This window comes from Plutella xylostella, chromosome 15, assembly GCF_932276165.1.
Source record: "Plutella xylostella chromosome 15, ilPluXylo3.1, whole genome shotgun sequence".
Taxonomy (NCBI): Eukaryota; Metazoa; Arthropoda; class Insecta; order Lepidoptera; family Plutellidae; genus Plutella; species Plutella xylostella.
The window spans coordinates 11,481,984-11,503,346 of record NC_063995.1 but is presented as its reverse complement, the minus strand read 5'-3'; the positions used below and the strand labels follow the sequence as shown (position 1 = coordinate 11,503,346).

The 21,363-nt window shown below is 37.3% G+C and overlaps 1 protein-coding gene across 1 annotated transcript in view; it reads left to right on the top strand.

The window, feature by feature from the left end:
• Positions 1-3,176: 3,176 nt before the first annotated feature.
• LOC105390714 overlaps positions 3,177-21,363 on the top strand; it is a 28,685-nt gene continuing 10,498 nt past the window's right edge. Inside the window, exons 1-6 of the mRNA XM_048625848.1 lie at positions 3,177-3,890; positions 6,333-6,524; positions 11,706-11,852; positions 15,160-15,348; positions 15,732-15,882; positions 16,399-16,530. Of these exons, the coding sequence (XP_048481805.1) occupies positions 3,584-3,890; positions 6,333-6,524; positions 11,706-11,852; positions 15,160-15,348; positions 15,732-15,882; positions 16,399-16,530 (1,118 nt within the window). The 5' untranslated portion in view covers positions 3,177-3,583. The remainder of the gene's footprint in view (positions 3,891-6,332; positions 6,525-11,705; positions 11,853-15,159; positions 15,349-15,731; positions 15,883-16,398; positions 16,531-21,363) is intronic.

Below are 21,363 nucleotides of genomic sequence, written 5' to 3'. Positions count from 1 at the left end.
TATGTCGCATCTTATTTGGGTCGCATATTGTTGTCGTGTAAAAGAAATATCGCGATATGTACCTAATAATGCATTACAAACAATATCCATCAAGGTGAAAAGCGACTACAGTGAAGGCAGGCAGGAAAGTAAATCTATTATGATTTTTTCAGACAATTGTCAGTAGCGATCAAAAATTATACTACAGGAATAAAAATCTATTCAGAAATTTTGATATCGCGGCGAAATGCGAATAGGTGAAAAGCTACAAGGATTTTTTGATTTCGAGGTATACGACTAACAAATGCGGAAACCATTCCATAGATTAAGGAAATACCATAGGCTGCCAAAAAGTTTTGTAACGAACGACTAAGTCGATTTTGATATACCTAATATGGCAAAGAACACGCGTGGTTACATTACATTTGACTTTAAAAACCAAATCGAAAATCGGTTCAGCCGTTTGAGAGCTACGTTACCACAGACAGATAGAAACACATGTAAAACTTATAACACCCCTCTTTTTCGTAAGGGTTTCAAAACAACACCAATGGTGACACACTATTTCATCATTGGCGGCATGAACTTACAAATATCTGCATGTCCCTCAATTTTGGTCAACTTACCTATTTACTATTGCACACAATAACAGCAGGTCTCGTCCATGTTTGATAGTTTGTCGAAAACTAGACAAGTTTACGTTTTCTCGCATACAAAGTGGCGCCTCTAATGGAAACTATCATTAAACTTTTGACAGCTGATAATGTATGCAGATGACAGGAGAAAACGTTAACTTTTTTTCGTTTTCATAAATAGCAAAACCCGTACTGGAGGGTCAGATGACATTTTCCCTTCAAAGCGTCACTGGGCGGCATTGTGCACCGGGCGCTATGAGAGGAAATCCTCGTGTACTTTTTGCTATCGATATCTCTGGAACGACGCAGCTGTGGTGTCTAAATGCGATCGTTGCCGCGTACACTCGGCTACAAGTGAAGCTGTTTTAGTTAACATAAACATAAACATATCTTTATTGTAATAAGTAAAAACATACAAGGTGGGATAGCCCTGGTTCCTAAACTAGGGTGACCTGTGTGTCAGGAACCAGTTGTTGTAAGATAATTTTTAGTTTTTAAAAATATCTTATTATTATTGAAAAAGTTGCAACATAATATTACCATAATAAATACTTAGTTTTAGAAAATAAACATCATGTAAGTGGCCAACCATCGCGTTGTTCTATGTGGCCAACTGACCATGACCATCTTATACAAAATAATCATTTTTGGGGCATTAATGCGCAGCACTCTGTTTTTTTTATATTTATTATAATGCTATGCTGTGGCCGCATTTGGATAAAAAGTAACATTGACTTTAGTTGGACAGTACATTGGAGGGTTTGTTTTATTTGTCGTTATTTTAGCCCGCAAGGGGCAGACGACAAGGATTTGCATTTAACTTGTTGGTATCTTGTTGATATTCTTAGAAATATTATTAATATTATGAGATAGTTCTGTAAAATTGCACGAGAAAGAAGAAGGCTTAGTAACCCTCAGAATCAATATAAGTATATATGAAATGAAATGAAAATCATGGTTTCGTGTAAAGCACTAAGATCTATTCTAATAACTGTCACGTCATCTGACATCTGTCATTCCCCTCGCTAGCGTCACGCTACCGTCAGTCCGTCACTTAATTGGAAAACCGTTGACAGTTTTGGCAACTTTTTCGGGGTGACAACATTCTTAAACCAAAAATAGAAAAAACTTTGAAATAGGGCAGGGTTATAAAATAGCTATTCTACTTGCTACAGTTTTCATTTAAAACATAGAAAAAAGTTTAGATAAGGATGTAATAAAAAATAAATAATAATAAATGGCAATTCATTTATTTCAGGGAAACCCGTATTTGTTAGTAACAATAGTCCTTATTCCTATGTTTAGTAAACAATTTATACATACCTAATACCTACCAATATGTATTTATTCATTAATAAGTAAGTATCTTCCTATCATATTCAGCCACTGTCAGTCCACTTAGGGTTCTCTGAAACAACTCATGTCTCTGTCTTCCTCATAACGTCGTAAATGTTTTTTATTTTTCAGTTCTCAGATGCTTTCTTCCCTCGCGTGATTGCATTCGAGTCCCCGATAATGTTTGTTTCCGTTTCCTGTCTACCTGCATCCGTTTCCGGCTAAAAAAAGAAGATCCTGTCGACTGATGTTACAAGAAGCTATGGAACTTGAATGAAAGAAACTTTGTCGTGTGAAAGTAAGGGTATTTTTTTAAACAACCTAATGCTTTTGCAGCATTCGCGACTTTGTTTATAGTTTTCCTGTGGATATCAATAAAAACATACGAGTATCTAGATCTAGCTTCAAATTTAGAAATTATTGTTTTAGTTATATGTTTTTTATTAGGTATGTATGGTATATAGGTATGTAATGTATGTAAGTATTTGAATGAATCAGTTATTTTAAGCGGAATATTAAGCCAATTAAATTAACAACAGCACAAATAACTACCTCTATAATAAAAAAAAGACCCAGCAAAAGGAACTGCTACTATACTTAAATACTTTAATCGATATCTAACCCTTCAAACCACACTTAGAAAATACTTAACACCCTAACAACGTGTCCCATTAAAACTACATTATCGGCCTCTTTCAACCCTGTATCGGTCCGGATGTTTACCGCGGACGCGTGGCTCGGCCAAAAATACCGCGTGCCGCTACCGGCTAGCTACGGGTTAACATCACACGAGACGAGTGTCACAGAAAAAAATTATGCACACGGTGTTACGATGTAGAGATATATCTTAAGACCGCTTGAAAAATTAATGAAGATGCGCGGATAAAGTTAACGATGGATTACGTACCGTCATGTTTTTCTTCTTAGTGATTTAAAAAAATGCAATATGCATAGAACAATCTCTTGTTATTTATATGTTACACTTTATGTGCATATTAAATTTGGTTAGTAAATATTTAATCATGAAAATCTTGCTGAATCTTTGACAAGACATGTATTTCTTCCCATATAAAATACTAACAATCCAGCTATCCAGCTCAGAATTCCTTTGAAATTCCAATCTGTGTAAGATCTCTAAATCTATTGCTGAAACGTTTCCCCCTCTGCGCGAGATTCCATAGTATTTCGGTATTATAGTTGCGCAGGGACAGTTTGGATCGCATCCAGTTGTACGGCCGGCGACACGCGCCGCGAACGTTCCTATTTCAAAAATAGGCGCGAGTTCTGTATTCGAAATATTTAAAAAGAAACCGTTGACTAGAAAAAAGGTCAAGGATTTAACATACCAGTTGTTTTTAGTGATAAAGTTTGAGATTTAGAGTTTTTTTGTTGTTGTAAGTAATAGTGATGTGATTGTGACTGAAGCACAAATTGTGAAACTTTCATTCACTGAAAAAAACTGAATGTAGGTTAAGTGAGTGATAATAACTCATCATCAAAGACAATGGATGATAAAATTGAAATCCAAACACCTACTCCAAATGTTTCGGCCCACAAAGACTCCAGCTATAAAGCCAAAGAGCAAACAAACCGTAAAACAAGAAGTGCAACTATTTTGAGAACGCCACAGTAAAATGAGCAAACTGAAGCACATAAACAAAATGGCTTCCCCGTACCGGCACGCGACTCTTCTAACCAATATAAATCACAATCTGTTTATTTGTATACTTGTCTCGCTCTTGCTGCCGACGGTCAACGAAGGGTCGCCGAGTGGTGACGACGGGGGCCGAAGGTTGACTCGGGAGTATCACCTGAGGCAGGGAGCGCTGAGAGGGTTGATAGTGAAGCCGAGCAGGCAGTATGATCTGCAGAATGTGGAAATGTTCCTCGGGATACCGTACGCGGCGCCACCTGTTGCCAATTTGCGGTTTATGCCACCAGGTTAGTATTTAAACTTAAACAATGACTTTTACTTGATCAATGATAATAATCAGGATGAATTAAAGAACTCTGTTACCATACCCCACCAACTCATTTACAATTAAAAATCTATAATCAGCGTCGCTCGCCTGTAAAAAAAATCCAAAATTTCATAACATTTGACAAGCGAGCGACGCTTCTTGACTATTGTTAATTGATGCTTATGATTGGTAATGCCAGGCCTGTGTCACTCCGCGCGTGGGCGGCGCTGGCGCCAGCCTGGCGCCTGCCGCTTCGAGTGGGCAAATCTAGTCGGCTGCCGCAAGCGGAAGACGATACACGCGCGCGCGAATTATGAATAGAAAAATGGACATAAAAAGAAAAAAAGATACTGTGCCGTATTTAATTGCTTAAATACGGATCGTGATCCAAATTTAATTTTTTTTACATTACCAAAAGATGCTGACAGGTAAAACTAATCTAAGTATTTTATTGATTTCTTCTACGTTCCTTATTTGAAATGAAATTAATCCGAACTACAAACCCTTTTTTTCTCCATGTTGAACAAAGTCTATTCCAATATTTTTTTCGTTAAATTATTAAATTTACAGACACAACTACCTTCAAAATGTATTAATGAATCGATTATAAAATGTGCGCTGAGTGGGATTAGTGCTTAACGAAACTAACACGTTCTGTATCATAATATAAATTATATCCATAATATAAATTATAACGAAAAAAAACATGTTTTCACAAAATTAAATGTTTTAGGTACTTAGATTCATACATATTTTATGTACTTTAAAATATCTTAACTATGAAATTGTCATTGTTTTTACTGGTTATTTCCAATAGAAAAAAAGTTTGGAATAGCTTTGTATTCTAAATTCAAATTATTTTGTTTTAATATCATGACATTCTTTTTACAAACTCAGTCCGTTGCTTAGTAAACGTTGTAGTCTGTGGTGCTGAGGCAACCCTAAGGTGGCTTCTTTTTCAATGCGTATAACCACGTATAACTTATTATGCACCGTAGTCCAGTGAAATAAGGCGCATATTCCCTCAAAAATAAATTGGTAGGTAAGTAAATAAAAACGTGTGCGGCTGGAGCGCGATCTAAATTAGATCTTATTGCTTATGGGATGGAGTCATATTTCTTTGATAGCCATTGCGAAGATGGACTTCTGTACCTGGTACTAGTTATTATTCTGTGGTAATGCTAACACCACTGATCATACGTACATACGAAAGAAAAATAAATAAAGAGCACATGCAAGAGCACTAACATAATATACAATACCAACTATACTCAAATAAAGGTACGTAAATCATAAGAAAATTATAGTAGTTAATTTAAGTCAGTACCTAAAAAAATATCTGAAAAGAAAAGCTAATTTTATTCTTTGACGGCGACCCCACTCGTACAACACACAGCTCAAGCTCATAGATGTCTGAACTCCGAAAGTTACAACATTTTTCTTCTCTGTTTAATTTAGGCAAATAAAAAAATCTTTCTTACCTAACACAAAGCGAAGGTCTGAGAATTCAGACAGCCGGGCTGAGAAATAAAAGATATTTGTTTCAGACAGTTTGATGAGTCACACTGAAATTCCTTTTGTATTACTGAAATAAGTACAATCAGCCTGTCAACCAAACTTAATAATGTAAAACATGCCGAAAATATGTTTTTTACTTTTAAATAATACAATGATTTTTGATTGAATGACATAATCAGCATTTAGGTACTATATAAGTAAGCAAATACCGTATGGAATACAATACAATAACATTCCATGCCAAACAACTTTTAATAAATATTTGAATGTATTCGTGCATGTCACGTACTGCTCTGTTTTACTTTTAAAACTCTACCCATCAAAGGTTTTTTTTTATAAAAGATCGCCAGTAATATAAATAGTATGTACATATCTTCTTCAGTTCTGATATAACTCAGATGCTTAATCACCATCGACCAATATTATAGTCAGATGTATAGCATTGTATAGTAAAAGTCAAAACGCAAGCGGTCTTACCAAAAAAACTAGAAACACTTAAATATGCTGTAGTGTAGGCATGTTGATTCGGTATATTTTTATTGGAAACCACTCTCGTTTCAATGTACCTTATGAAATTTCATAAATTCATACGCGGTAGTATGATAAAACATAATATTTACGAAACGATAGAATTAAAACTATTTACATACTTCATTATTAAATAAATACTGAATACAGCCCATCAATGAAGTCATGGTCAAAGGAAGCCGGAATAACGTTACTTTAAACACAAATAATCTGTTAAACGTAGATTATAAATCAGTATTTTACTTTTAACACTTTTTACTTTAAGTAAATCACTGGAAGTGATAAAAAGTCTTTGCAAAATCGTACTCTATGTTTTCATGACTTTATAGATGGTCTGTAAGTACACATAACAAGAGTCAAATATATTTATTTCCAGTGACGGCCCCGCTTTGGCCGGGGGTCAAAATGGCGACGCGGTTCGCCCCGGTCTGCCCTCAGATGTTGCCCCCGATCAGGAAGGGCAACCCCCCGTCCCTGGGCAGACAGAACTACAGGCACAGGCTCGAAGCCTTCCTGAATGACGAGTCTGAAGACTGCCTGTATCTGAACATCTATGTGCCGTATAGAGGTATGTTTATGTATACAATAGGTTTAGGTGTAACTGTGATGTTCCTGAAAAACATAACCTAACCTAGCCAACGTTAAAGTTAAAAAACCCCCTGACCTTCACTAAAATCGCATAAGTTTTGAATGGCTAAGCTGATTGTGATATAATATGGCTATGAAACCTTAGCGTAACATTACATATGACCCAAAAAATATATGAAAATCGGTTCTGCCGTTTAGAAGCTATGCTGCCACAGACAGCTGATATATGTATTAAGTGCACTCTTTCACACACACGATTGCTGAACAAAATACACACTTACCTGACTTGCTGATCACAGCTGAGCACCTTTGGGATTAACGAATGTTTGAGCTACCCATCATTCAAACGGACTTATTGACGAACTCAATTACCTACTGTTGAATGATCTAAAATAGTGTGTTTACTGACTGTGACCGGAGTGACCCGACCTAACATCTCTAGCTCATTGAAACCACATTTAAATGCATAGAAATCCACAATAACAGACACATATCTCACGATTCATTCCGTGGCGAACACAAATCTAGCAAGAATTTAAGCGCTTCAGTATATCTAAGCGATTACGAATGCTAAAAGCATTTTTCGTTCACAAATTCAAATCAAAATAATTCTCAGTTAAATCGAAACAGGTCGATTTCCATTAAACGAAAAGGCGCAGTGTTAAAGGGAGAAGTGGCTATTATTATTTTACACTGCAGTTTTTCATGGTACTACTTACCTAGTATAGCCAAGTTTTTTATAAATTTAAATAAAAAGAGACACTAAGATTGTTTACCTTCTATGCAAAATATAAAAAACAGAAAGTATATAATATAAAAATTATTTATAAATATTACCTGCTAACCTATCATGTGAGATTAAAACAAAATTTATTCATAAATAAATAAGTAAGTAAGGCCTTTTATGGAACATAATTATACAAAGCTACTCTATGTTCTAACCCTGACGCATCGTATACCATTTCCACGATTAATTCTGTTCCTTACTGAGCATTTAGCTGGATAAATACATGTCCATCATTCGGCGTCGCTCTACTGACCCGAATGGTCTTAAAATAACACCCACCTGTGTATTTCTCTAGATTTTATAACTGCGGCTTGGTTTTCGAACTGTGGGAGTTAGTATCACCAGAGACATAAATGACACTAGATTCCCCAAGTGTATGTATTGCACACGTGTAAAAAGGTTGAACATAAATTATGTTCAATTTTTGGCTGGTACATTTAGGGACACTTGCACAAACATAATATATTAAATCTAGATTTAGTGTCAAATCTCGATTTAAGAAACGTCAATCCATACCAATGTTGGCTTAAATCGAGTTTTTACCCTAAATCTTGATTTATTATGTTTGTGCAAGTCGCCCTTAGTAATATTCTAGTCTTTGAATTTGGTTGACGACCGAATGGCGTAGTGGTTAGTGACCCTGAGTACTGAGCCGATGGTCCCGGGTTCGATTCCCGGCTGGGGCAGATATTTGTTTAAACACAGATATTTGTTCTCGGGTCTTGGATGTGCCCGTAAAATGGCAATAGGCCCGCCCCCTATTACATTGGGACTAACATACACTCTGGCGAAAAGTGGGTGCAGCAATGCACCTCTACCTACCCCGCAAGGGAGTACATTAGTACAAGGCGTGAGTGCGTGTTTTTTTTTTTTTTGAATTTGGTTCCGTCCAGCTGATGAGCTGTCATTATCAGTGTCAAAAATAATAATTCCTATACAAATTTCGGCACGCGCGGTTTTCATAGAAATGATTGCATTTGTGGCATCTAGTGTCATATGTGTCTGAGAGTACCACTGTTTTATTTACTGCGGAGGTAGGTAGTTTTGCCGAATGAAATGAGCACGGATGCGGTAGATATAATTATTTATGTGTTTTTTTACCGCAGAGTTAAACGATTTTATTGCACGCAAAATTTACAGAAAACATGCATACACGAATTATACATTCAACTTCAATTTGGCTGTATTTTTCAATACACTAGATAATTGTCACACAATCACTAGCAAATTGAAATGTTAGAATTAATTATGTCGTGGAGTTAGTTATGTAGTTTTGTTCTTTGGTAAAACCAATAATGTATGGCATTTAAACCGTTATTTAAAACCTTCTTTTACTGCCTACTTTTTTCATTATTATTAAATTCATAATTGCACAAATAAATTTGTGCATAGACGCACTTAATGCTAATAGCAGTCTATTTCGGTGGACCTTCGGTGTTGTGGAAAAAGTATCATCATCTTTATCAGTTACATAACTTACATAATTTTCTTTATATTAAGCAGCGTGAGCAAAATGTCAGCATTTACGTGTAAGAGATAGCTCGTAAAAGTTGAATTGCTTGTTACAAAGAGCTCCCCTGTTTAAAAAATGTGTTGTGACGATGAAAATTCCACCAGCAAATTGAAAAAAGTTGAGATTTAATTTTTGTTGCCAGTAGGTATTACGGGCCACTTGTTTTTGGCAATTTAGTTGAAGTTTAATTTATTTTCGTGGAATTATTCACAACATTTACCTCTAAATAATATTCTGTTTTCAGAATCAACTGTTTTACCTAAAAAGTTAGTAGGTATAGTTATTTAGCATACGATGACCACTTAACCTAAAATGAGAAGCTTTAATAACTCTAAACGGAAGGTATAGACAGGCTCATATCAGCCTTATTTGCATTAGGTACATACATACTAAGATATTGATAATGCACAAAGGAATTTATTCCTTAAGTTACCCTAAAAATTGTTTTATAAAACAATTTCTTAGGGTAACATCGGGGCTAAGGTTATTAGCACTAACAATAATAATAGCTCAGGAATGCGTCCAGAAATCACATGCGGAAGTCTCTAAAATAGGTTGACTCATACCCTGTGAATATTTCAGTTCACAATGAAACACAAATAGGTCTGTAAGAATTCAGAGACTCTGTCTTATTTGCATCGATATTATTAGTATGATAATGTAAGTAGTTTACTACTTTTATTACGAATAATAGGTAGGTACTTGTACTATTTGTATGAAGATAATTTTATGTTTTACGTCATAACGATATCCCTGGAATCAAACGCAAAATAAGCTTCTTACAAGATTTACAGATATCCCGTCCAAGTCAATCCATTCGGAATAATGGACCAACTCTACTTTATCATAGCGAGTTGATGAAAATCACTAGAGCTGGAGTAGGTTTTGTCACCGTGGTGAGAGGATGAGTCATAAATATACGAGTCCTATAATATAATCTAGGTATATATTTAAAAATGAATTGCTGTTCGTTAGTCTCGCTAAAACTTGAGAATGGCTGAACCGATTTAGGTAATTTTGGTCTAAAATACAATAAATAGCTATAAGAAAGTAAATTTAAACATAAATCAATGATGTAAGTATTACCACAACTAAAACATATCTAAAATAGAAACTTAAAATGGCTAATACCTTTTAAACCTTCCCTGGAACTCCACGAATATTTCAAGACCAAAATTACCTAAATCGGTTCAGCCGTTTTCAAGTTTTAGCGAGACTAACGAACAGCAATTCATATTTATATATATAGATTATATTATAGGACTTGTATATTTATGACTCATCCTCTCACCACGGTGAACAACCCTACTCCAGCTCTAGTGATTTTCATCAACTCGCTATGATAAAGTAGAGTTGGTCCATTATTCATTATATATATATATATATATATATATAGATAGATAGATAGATATATGTATCTATCTATGTATTTGTGTAGATAAATATCAGCTGTCCGATACCCATAACACAGGCTCTGCCTAGCTTGGGGTTGGATGGCCGTGTGTGAGATGTCCCAACATATTTAATTATTATACATACATAGTTATATCCTATATAGTCCACGACACAGGCTCAGCCTAGTGTGGACTTCGATGAAATTCCATGTGACCCCAAGGAACATAAGTACTTCTAACATAAGTAAATACTTCTATAACTAGAAGAAGAAGCCCAACTGTGAAGCTATGAAATCAGAGATCTCCCTCTGGTAGAGTCACACAAACCGGATAAGATTCCTAAAACTTCCGTTTCTTTATTCTGGTCTCCGAGAATATCTATTTTTAATTTTTACTCTCGTTTTGAAACGACAACGTTGACTCAGCAGCGAGGCGATTCCTTTCAGCTATTTTAAGTGTTCATTCATTCATACCGCAACAATTTGGAGTCGTTATAAATGAGATACTTTTGTGTGCTTAAGTTAAAAGTTTTATAGATATAAAAAGGTTGAAGTTTATTTGTGTATCGTCGATAACGACTATTAGACGTGAGGTAACGTATTTTAGTTTTAGGTTTGACTAAAAATGGTTTATTGGTTATTGCTTTTCAAAGGGTTTCTCTTAATTTCCATTTATGTTCGAGGTTTTTATTTGATTAAAATATTATTGAGGCTTTTAATTATATATATATTTTTACTGTACTACATAAAACTAACGCCGTTACGATCCATCCGCTACCCAACGAATAATTTAATTCAGTAAAATAACCAAAATAATGATAACTAAGTTGTGCTGAAAAGCTCCATCTTTGTAAGATAAGATACACTACGTTAAAATCACGTGAAAAGCTCAGACAAACATTTTTTTAATTACATGTCCTGCCATCTACTGAATTTTATGTGAACTACAAGGTGGTTCCTGAAACTGAAAGCTGTAACTCGAAGCTTCATTTGAGCAGCACAAGCTACTTAATGTTTACAATAGATGTCACTACTTGTTTCACAATGAGCTTGGAATGAAAATGCAGAGTTCACACCACACCGCTGAAGCTACGTTTAGTTGGTAATATTCTTATGCGCGACGCTGTTAGATCTACTTCAATGTTGCAGACGGCATCATTAAGCTAGCCTTTTCCGTTTAGGAGTAATTAGCTGTTCCCGCGAGCTTCGCTTCACCTTAAAAAGTTTTTCCAAGAGAATCCCGTGATGAAAAGAAGTATATATTGTGTTAATCCAGTGTGTCAGCTAAATGCATACCAAATTTCATTAAAATAGGTTCAGCCATTTTGACGTGAGGAAGTAACAAACATACACACACACACTCACAAACTTTCGCCTTTATAATATTAGTAGGAAGTAGGATTTGACTATTGCGACTGGAACTTTTTCATAGCTACAACTTAATACAAACCGTTTCTTAAAATTCCAGAGCAAAAGTTCAAGAAGTTCCCGGTGCTAGTGTTCATCCACGGAGACTCGTTCGAGTTCAGCTCGGGCAACCCGTACGACGGCCGCGTGCTGGCGTCTTACGGGAACATCATGGTTGTTACTGTCAATTACCGGCTGGGGATACTTGGTGAGTGGAGTTGAAGAAGTATAATATAGTAACTATTTTTTTTATTACGCAAATGGAAGGCGCTCCCGTTGAGGCCCTGTCCAAATGTGGCCAGAAGCGTTGGAAGCAAGTTGCGAGCCGCTAGACTTAGGTACTGCCAGAATCAATAACTTTATCTATCGATAGCTGACAGTTACTTTCATACGATTTTGACAGAATGCAACTTTTTATGTGTATTATGTATTATGTTATTTTTGTAACTATCAGCTATAGATAGATAGAGTATTGAAACTGGCAGTTAGCTGGAGTGAGGCACCAATACAACCGAAGATAGGCGGAAGTGGCGGCCGTAAGTGGAGGCCCTCTGCACTGATGATAACTGGTGCTGGTCACTGCTGGGCTAGGAGCACGGGGCGCATTTAGGACGTGACATAAGTTTTGCATCGCGCTCACTCACATCGCGCAGCCTCAAGAGCGAGCGCGACGGAGAACTTTTGTCTTAAATGCGCCCCGAGCTAGCCGTTCTGGTGTTCATCCACGGGGACTCGTTCGAGTTCAGCTCGGGCAACCCGTACGACGGCCGCGTGCTGGCGGCTTACTGGAACATCATGGTGGTCACTGTTAATTACCGACTGGGGATACTTGGTAAGTAGAGGTACAGAAATAACCTAAACAACGTTAAAAACACCCCGAGATTCAACACTAAAAGTCGCATAACTTTTGGACGGCTTAGCTGATTTTGATAAAAATATGGCAAAGAACAAGTGGGGTAACATTAGCTATGACCCAAAAAATACAAATTGAAAATCGGGTCAGCTGTTTGTGAGTTAAGCTACCACAGATAGATACTACACAGACACGTAAAATTTATAGCATATAAAATATTTTTATCAGGATTTTCCGTAGAACCCGACATACTAAACATCTTATAGTATGTCACCAACTTTATAATCGTGAATAAAAACCTACGTATTAATTATCTTTAAAATTAAAAGTCATTAATAGACCAGAAAATCTTCAGATTATTTATATCGAAAATGTTAGTCTAAGTTAATCATCAAAGCAGTCTTCACTTGAACATAGGTACCTAATTAATACATAATTCACCAATTTCCTTACATAGTCCTTATATACGTAGGTTAAAATTTGGAAATATTTACTTCGTTCTTCCCAGGAATACTTTGTATTTCGCTAAAATAACTTCATGTTAAAACACTCCAACAATAATAACCTTAGCTCTGAGTACGAAATAGCTTAAATACGTGGAATACCTTTGAATTAAATTTCGGCATTCTTGTCCCTAAGACTGAAGGAAAAGAGAATATCTATTTCCCGTCCATTTACAAGTTATTCTGTTTCGTTACTTTTGATGGATTGATGAATAATGTTTGAGTTCATTTACTAATTATAATACTTAAGTCAAAGGCTTTTATTCGTCATAATTATATTTACTAAAGTATTCTGATACGTATTTTTTAAACTCTTGTGACCTTCTATGACCTAGTACTTACAATGTAAAACCGAATGTCGTTTCCCCCAGAAACATTTTTTTTACTGTAACTTCTTCATTCTAATTAGGTATTGGGTATGGCTATCCTACCTAGGTGAGTTCTGTTATGAATGTGGTTCTTTACCTACATTATGTAAATATATTATATTATGTACAAGATGTCATCTGCAGTAATATGCCAGAAATTTCCTTTGATCTGCACGTCTCTTGTAAAATCGCATATATTGAGAACACGAGGTTTGAATAAGTAAACCAGTAAACGTGAGTATTGCCTGTGTGTATCTGAGACAACCTATAATATTGCCTCAGTCACGTATTATACGACGACCGAATGGCGTAGTGGTTAGTGACGACCGAATGGCGTAGTGGTTAGTGACCCTGACTACTGAGCCGATGGTCCCGGGTTCGATTCCCGGCTGGGGCAGATATTTGTTTAAACACAGATATTTGTTCTCAGGTCTTGGATGTGCCCGTAAAATGGCAATAGGCCCGCCCCCTATTACATTGGGACTAACATAACACTCTGGCGAAAAGTGGGTGCAGCAATGCACCTCTGCCTACCCCGCAAGGGAGTACATTTAGTACAAGGCGTGAGTGCGTGTGTGTGTGTGTGTGTATTATACGTCTCGTATTGTACTCTTTGAGTCACAAAGCTGTTTAATATTTACAGGGATGGAAGGAATTCCGAAGTTTAACTCTTGAAAATTATAATTATAATCATCGACACAATTATTGTGTTTTAAATTCGTATCATTATAATTAATTAATAAATCATACCTAGGAACACTCTCAATCCCGTCGTTGTTGCATAATCATACTCATAATGTACAATAACATAAAAGAACACAATATTAGCCATTATACTGTAGCGACACATGTTATAGTCACGTTTTGCAATGTAAGATTTCTAGTAACTTCCAGTAGCGAACAATGCGCAGTCGCTAGTCGTCTCGCGCCCGTCACTTAGTTCACACACGAAATGTAAATTGGTTACTATGTGTAGAATCTGATTAAATAGTTTGGCCTCAAGAAATCCTGCATTCGTCATTTACCACAACCCCATAGTCATCCACATGTCACCTCAACAATACCATTAACTTGTACTTACCTACTACTTTCTATACCAAACAAAGTATCGGCGTACTATGCCGATACTTACTTTGTTTGTGGATAAAATACTTGGTTACTTACTCGACCGTAGAATTAATAAACTGAGGATAAACTAGTTTAAATATTCAACGGGTTTTCAAGAGAAAAACTGTTAAGCCTTAGAGGAAACTTCGATAATATCCTTCATTAGAGTTAATCACCTTATCCCCGAAGACTCTTTACTTTTTACTTCTTTTATTATCATTTTATACTTCATTAGCGGTAGTTTGTGAGCTTCGTTGGCCTAAATATGTTTTTAATCCCAACTGAAAAAGAAAAGTGTCATAAGTCGGTTCATGAGAATACCAAAGCTGTGATTTACTAATAATCATATCATTTTGCAGAGCTAGAACCCTTTTGTTAAGAGTCTTATTGCTCACTCAATCTCCACTTGTCAACCTTACATTTGTCATCATCATTATTTAGTATCCATTGGCTACTGGATATAGGCTTCTCCCAAGGAGCGGTACAACACAACATCATAATAATATGCCCTCTTTTTTTCTCATCCAGCCAAAACCGGCTCCAAAGGTTAATTTTATTGGTGATAGAACGTCAGAAATGTAGCTTACATTAGTGCACAACAACTTTTATCCTTTTTACTCTCCACGCAAAACTACTGGCAAAATTCACATACATAACCAAGAAAACTATACCCATCTCTTTCAGGCTTCATGAAGCCCAGCCTCACCGACCACGACTACGGCAACAACGGCCTGTTAGACCAGCTGGCGGCGCTGCAGTGGATCAAGGACAACATCGAGGACCTGAACGGAGACCCACACTCTGTCACCATCATGGGCCACGGGACCGGTGCCGCGTGTGTGAATTTTCTCATGCTGTCTCCTATTTCTAATGGTAGGAGTTAATTTCTTTACGTTTTAGGTATTTCTTTATATTCAAGGTTGCCTGTAAGAGATCGCTTTCAGTGATAAGGCAAACTATTGTTAACTGTTTCTAGTTTTTAAGTATGTTTAAATATGAATTATTACACCCGCTGGTGATGGATGACTCTCCCACGCCATAAAGTAAAACTTGCAATCAGAATGTTGGTTTTATGAAATCTTCAGGTTTAGATAGATAACTGCCTCTCTCTTGCTTGCCTTTAAAATCAATTTTATCTGACATATAAATCGGCCTAGCAACTGACTGTCTAGCTAGATGGAAACTTTAACTTTTCAAAACTTTTTTTGAGTATTAATTTTTGTATTTATAGTATAATCAATCAATATTTCCCGCAGGTTTGTTCCACCGAGCGATCCTCATGTCAGGCTCAGCGCTCTCCGACTGGGCGATGACGCGCGACCCCGCGCAGTACACGCTGCAGGTGGCCCAGAGCCTCGGATGTAACCCTGGCTCCAAGAACATGATGGCTTGCTTGCAGAATAAACCGTAAGTTTATGGTGACAAGAGTGATGTTGGAATGACGCTACAGGTTGCACAGAGCCTCGGCTGCAACCCGGGCTCCAAGAACATGATGGCTTGCTTGCAGAATAAACCGTAAGTTTATGGTGATAAGGGTAATGTTTGAATGACGAGAGTAAGCGCTGCAGGTGGCCCAGAGCCTCGGCTGCAACCCTGGGTCCAAGAACATGATGGCTTGCTTGCAGAATAAACCGTAAGTTCATTGTGACAATGGTAATATTTGAATGACTAGAGCGCGCAGTAGGTACACACTGCAAGTGACCCAGATCCTCGGCTGCAACCCGGGCTCCAAGAACATGATGGCTTGCTTGCAGAATAAACCGTAAGCTTATTGTAACATGGGTGATGTTAGAATGATAAAAATAATTTGTATAAAAACTTTTTTATTTGAAAACGAATTTGATAACAGTCACCAGCAGAAAAACTATAAAGAACGGACGGTACCAAAAACGAAATACAAAATTATTATTTTTTCCTTTTCAGCCTATCAGAAATCAAGCGCATCCAGATCTTGGCGCGGGACTTCGAGACCCCGCTCGGGCCCGTGGTGGCGGGCTCCTTCATCCCCAGCGAGCCCGCCAAGACCATGGAGTCCTTTCCGCACTTACTCAGCAAGTAATTATTCATGTTATTGTTGACAATTACAAATAACACTCTCTATTTGCACCAAAATAGACCAAAAAATAAATCAATTAAAAAAGTCGACCTTATTGTTTATAGCACTGTCAACCAGACAACCTTTGGACGGAGAGATAGTTTTAAAACTAATAGAGAGAAACAGCAACAAAATTATACATATCTTTCTGCTATCATGCACTTTTATTTAGTTTCTTATTCCGTGTTTTGTATTTTTGTATTGTACTTTTTCTACTATTTACGATTTATCAGTATATTATTATAGGTAACGTCTATCTTTTTTGTTTAACTATATGTTAATAAATAAATAATCATTTATTTCAGGTCATCATTTGTTACATTAAAATTAAAATCACAAAATAAACCCATATGTAAATACAATAAAAGTACAATATTTAAAACTGAATAAACATAAAAATATAATAGAGTGCTGTATAGGGGCAATAAAACTATGGACAAATTACAATTAAAATTATAAAAATGTTAAATGCATTCGCCTACTTCTTATTCCCCGACTGTTAAGTTGTTTACACAATATTATACACATTTGTGCAATTACTTATTCTATAGAATAGGAATGAAACAAATAAAACGGAAAGCCGAAGCGGAAACCCCTAAACTATCGCAACTTGAAAGGAAGAAAGTTTATTATTGTGCGGTCATGGGACAACACTTAGTGGACTGTATTAGTGTATTATAGGTGACTTCGGCCAAGGGTATGAGGAATACAGTGCTACAACCAGAGGTAAAGAGAGATATCTCCACTAACCTGAGAACCACGCACAATCACGGATAGCAGGCAGCTCCCAGCACAGCATGCGCCACGTGCACACACCGTATGGTGGTATAAGATGCAGTTGCAGCACAAATATTATGCACACACTTAGTTCAAATAGCTAGCTAGCTTCACAGTACACAAATTATGAAGGAAGAAACGTTCTTCAGCAGTTAAGATCAGGGGATCCAGGAGCTCCGCGCGCCACGTGCAAAGGTTGACCGCTCGCATACGAAACTGGTCGCGGCATCGCAGAATTAGCGGAGACAATAATTATCTGTCTACCTCCTTTTTTGAGCAAGGACTCAACATACCCCTCACCGAAATCATTGATGATTTCAAAAGATAGAAAAAATAATAAATAAACTCTACAAGGCTGAATTACTAACTCTATAAGTAAATTGTGCTTGTAGAGACTAATTTAGAAGTCTTTATTAAATATATACTAAACAGATTACATGAAAATACATAAGACCTAACGTAGACCTAGGATTAAAGAAATATCTACATGTAAATTAATTTGCATAAGGTAAAGGGCACACTTTATTTACTGGTCTTTTAAGAAGACCACGTTGTGTTCTTAGTGTTATAACACGAACTACATTGTCAACACCTGGATGAATCTGTTCAACTCTACCCAAGGGCCATTGAAGAGGTCGAGTTTGATGAGATTTAATAAGAACTAAATCTCCAACCTTTAAATTAGATGTAGGTGAAAACCATTTCACTCTCTGCTGCAGAGTGTGAAGGTAGTCATTTGTCCATCTCTTCCAAAAAGACTGAGATGCCTTCTGAACGGCTTGCCAACGTGACAATCTGTTGAGAGGCTCGTCTGTGAGATCATACTCAGGGGGAGCTAATAAGCTCTGGCCAATAAGGAAATGTCCTGCAGTCAGAACTTCAAACTCATTCGGGTTATCCGAGAGTGGACAAAGCGGGCGTGAGTTCATCACGGCTTCTACTTTACAAAACAACGTAGAAAACTCTTCAAAAGTTAGTGAACGTTCACCAACCGACCTATAAAGATGATGTTTTGCAGATTTTATACCTGCCTCCCATAATCCACCCATAGAAGGGGCACTTGGAGGGTTGAATTTCCAATCTATGTTTCGTGATGATAATTCATTGAAAATTTCATCTTTATTATTCCTATTTTGAAAGAAAGACTGTACATCTTTCAAATGTTTTCCAGCTGCAATGAAGTTAGTTCCGCAGTCAGTATAAAGACAACTGAAATGGCCTCTGCGACTAACGCAGCGATCTAAAGATGCGAGGAAACATTCACAAGATAAACTTGTCAACACTTCAAGGTGTACAGCCTTCGTAGAAAAGCATATAAATAAGCATAGATATGCCTTATACACCTTAGCATTCCGACGTAGGCTTTCTTTTACAAGAAACGGCCCACCAATATCACAGCCAACGTGACTGAATACCTTATTCGCCTTCACCCGTGATGCGGGTAACATGCCCATCGAGGGCTGAACATGAATAGGTCGAAATTTAAAACAATTGGAACATTTGGATAAAACTGATCTGATAACATTACGAGCATTTATTATCCAATATGTTTTATTTAGAATGCCTTGCAGAGTGCGAGGACCTGTGTGCAAGTAGGTTTTGTGAAAATGTTGTATAATCAAGTTGGTAACATGACACTTCTTTGGAAGCAATACAGGGTGCTTCGCTGAATAGGGAAGGTCAGACTCCGAGATCCTACCCCCCACCCTGAGGAGACCATGGGTGTCTATGAAGGGTGAAAGTTTACGTAGTGAGGCTACGTAACTACTACTTTTTAATGCCTTTAACTCAGCTGAAAAGTGATTAGCTTGAATACAAAGAACAATTACGTCATGACTTTGATTCAATTCGGAAGTTGTCAGTGGTCCGATGTTACGATCAGATTTGTTTTTACACCTCAAATTATTTTTAAATCGAATGCACCATGCAAGGGTGCGTTGCAATTTTTTAAAAGATGAAAATTCATTAAATTTAACTTCAAGTTCATTTGTAAAATTCACGTCAGTTGAGTTAAAATTAAAGGTGTCATTGTTTGACTTTAATTCTGGAATTTGTGAGTCATCCTTTATAAAAAAAGTACTTATAGGCCACTGTTCAGGCGGGCTATATAACCAGGTAGGTCCATGAAACCAATTATCTTCTACAGTTACGAACTGTGAGGGCAATGACCCGCGCGAGGAGATATCAGCTGCATTATTTTCGCTATTTATGTGAAACCAACAGTTTGGTGGTAATGTTTCCACTATTTGTCCCACACGATTAGCTATAAACGTTTTAAGTTTATACGGTGGTGTTTGTAGCCATGATAATACTATACTTGAATCGCTTAAAGCAATAATAGGCAAGTTAGTATTGCAATTTGGCAGTTGCTTTAGGTATAGGAGTACGGACTCCACTAACCCGGCCAGTAGGACGGCAGCGAGCAGCTCAAGTCGCGGTATGGACGTTGGTTTTATCGGCGCGACCTTAGTCTTACTGGTCATCAATCGAACCTTAACATTACCATCACCATCTACGCTGTATAAATATATACAAGCGGCATAGCCTCGTGATGACGCATCACAAAAGGCGATCAGTTTAACATCATCATATTTAGGTATTAACATGTGACGTTCAATGCGTAAGTCTGATAGGCACGGCAAATCAGATATAAATTTAGACCATTTGTCATTAATTTCGGGTGGAAGTTTATCGTCCCAGCATAGGTTAATCTTCCACAAGTCTTGCATAATGCATTTAGCGAGAAATGTACACGGCGAAATGAATCCTATAGGATCAAAAATACTCGCTAAAAGCTTTAGCACTGAGCGTTTTGTTGAACAATCACTCGTAAAATTATAGTTAAAGGAAAAGGTATCACTTGTAGGTAGCCAAGTCAAGCCTAAAACTTTTAATGATGATGATAACGTATCATCTTCGAAGTTGATTGCAGATCGTAGTTCAGTTTGCATTCGAGTAAGTAACTCGGGGCAGTTACTAGCCCATTTACGAAGGTCGAAGCCACCACATTTTAGAAGTGACATTAACTCATCTTGCAAGGCGCAGGCTTCGTCAAATGATGAACATGACCAAAGTAAATCATCTACAAAGAATCCTTGGCGGAGGACGCGTGCCGCATTAGGATACTTAGACTCCTCGTCTTGCGCCAGCTGATGCAACGTGCGAACTGCTATATAGGGTGCACTACGAAGTCCATAAGTATTTGTTTTCAACTCATACAACCGGACTGGTTCGTCGGGTGACTCGCGCCATAATATGTGTTGATATTTACGATCTTCGGGAGCGATCTGTACGCACCTATACATCTTAGATATATCGGCCGAAAAACAAATTTCATGTAAACGAAAATTCGTTATAATTTCAGCTATGTCGCGGTGTAATTTCGGCCCAGTCAGTAATGAGTCATTCAAGGACACGCCAGAGCTCGTTTTCTGGCTTCCATCAAAAACTGTACGTAAGGGCGTAGAGGTACTTGATGGGCGCAGCACACAATGATGCGGAATTACATACTGAGAAGGCTCAGTACCTTTGTATAACTCCATATGATCTAGGAGCTCATACTCCTTCATAAAGTTGGAGTAGGCCTCCTTTAAGTCAGGGGACTTAGCCAGCCGACGCTCGATATGTGTGAGACGTTTAAAGGCCACGTCATAAGACTCACCTAACGACTCGCGGTCTGGTCGTAATAAGATCGGTGACACATACCGACCATTTTCGTCACGATAATGATTTTTACTATATATGTCTTCAGCAATCTGCTCCTCAGGACTTAATTGAACACTGCACGGCAATGATTCAATCTCCCAAAAACGTTTGAGGGTGTCATTGATAACGTTATCTTCAATTGTGTACGACACAAAATGACACAATGACGTTGTGGACGCCACAACATTTGCCTCTGAGGGCTGTAAGTCTTGCACGGCAAGTTTACCAGTGATTACGTAACCAAACACGCTGTCTAAGGCGGCTGGCAAGTCATGATTTAAAACATATTTACCTCCGTTATATATGTACGG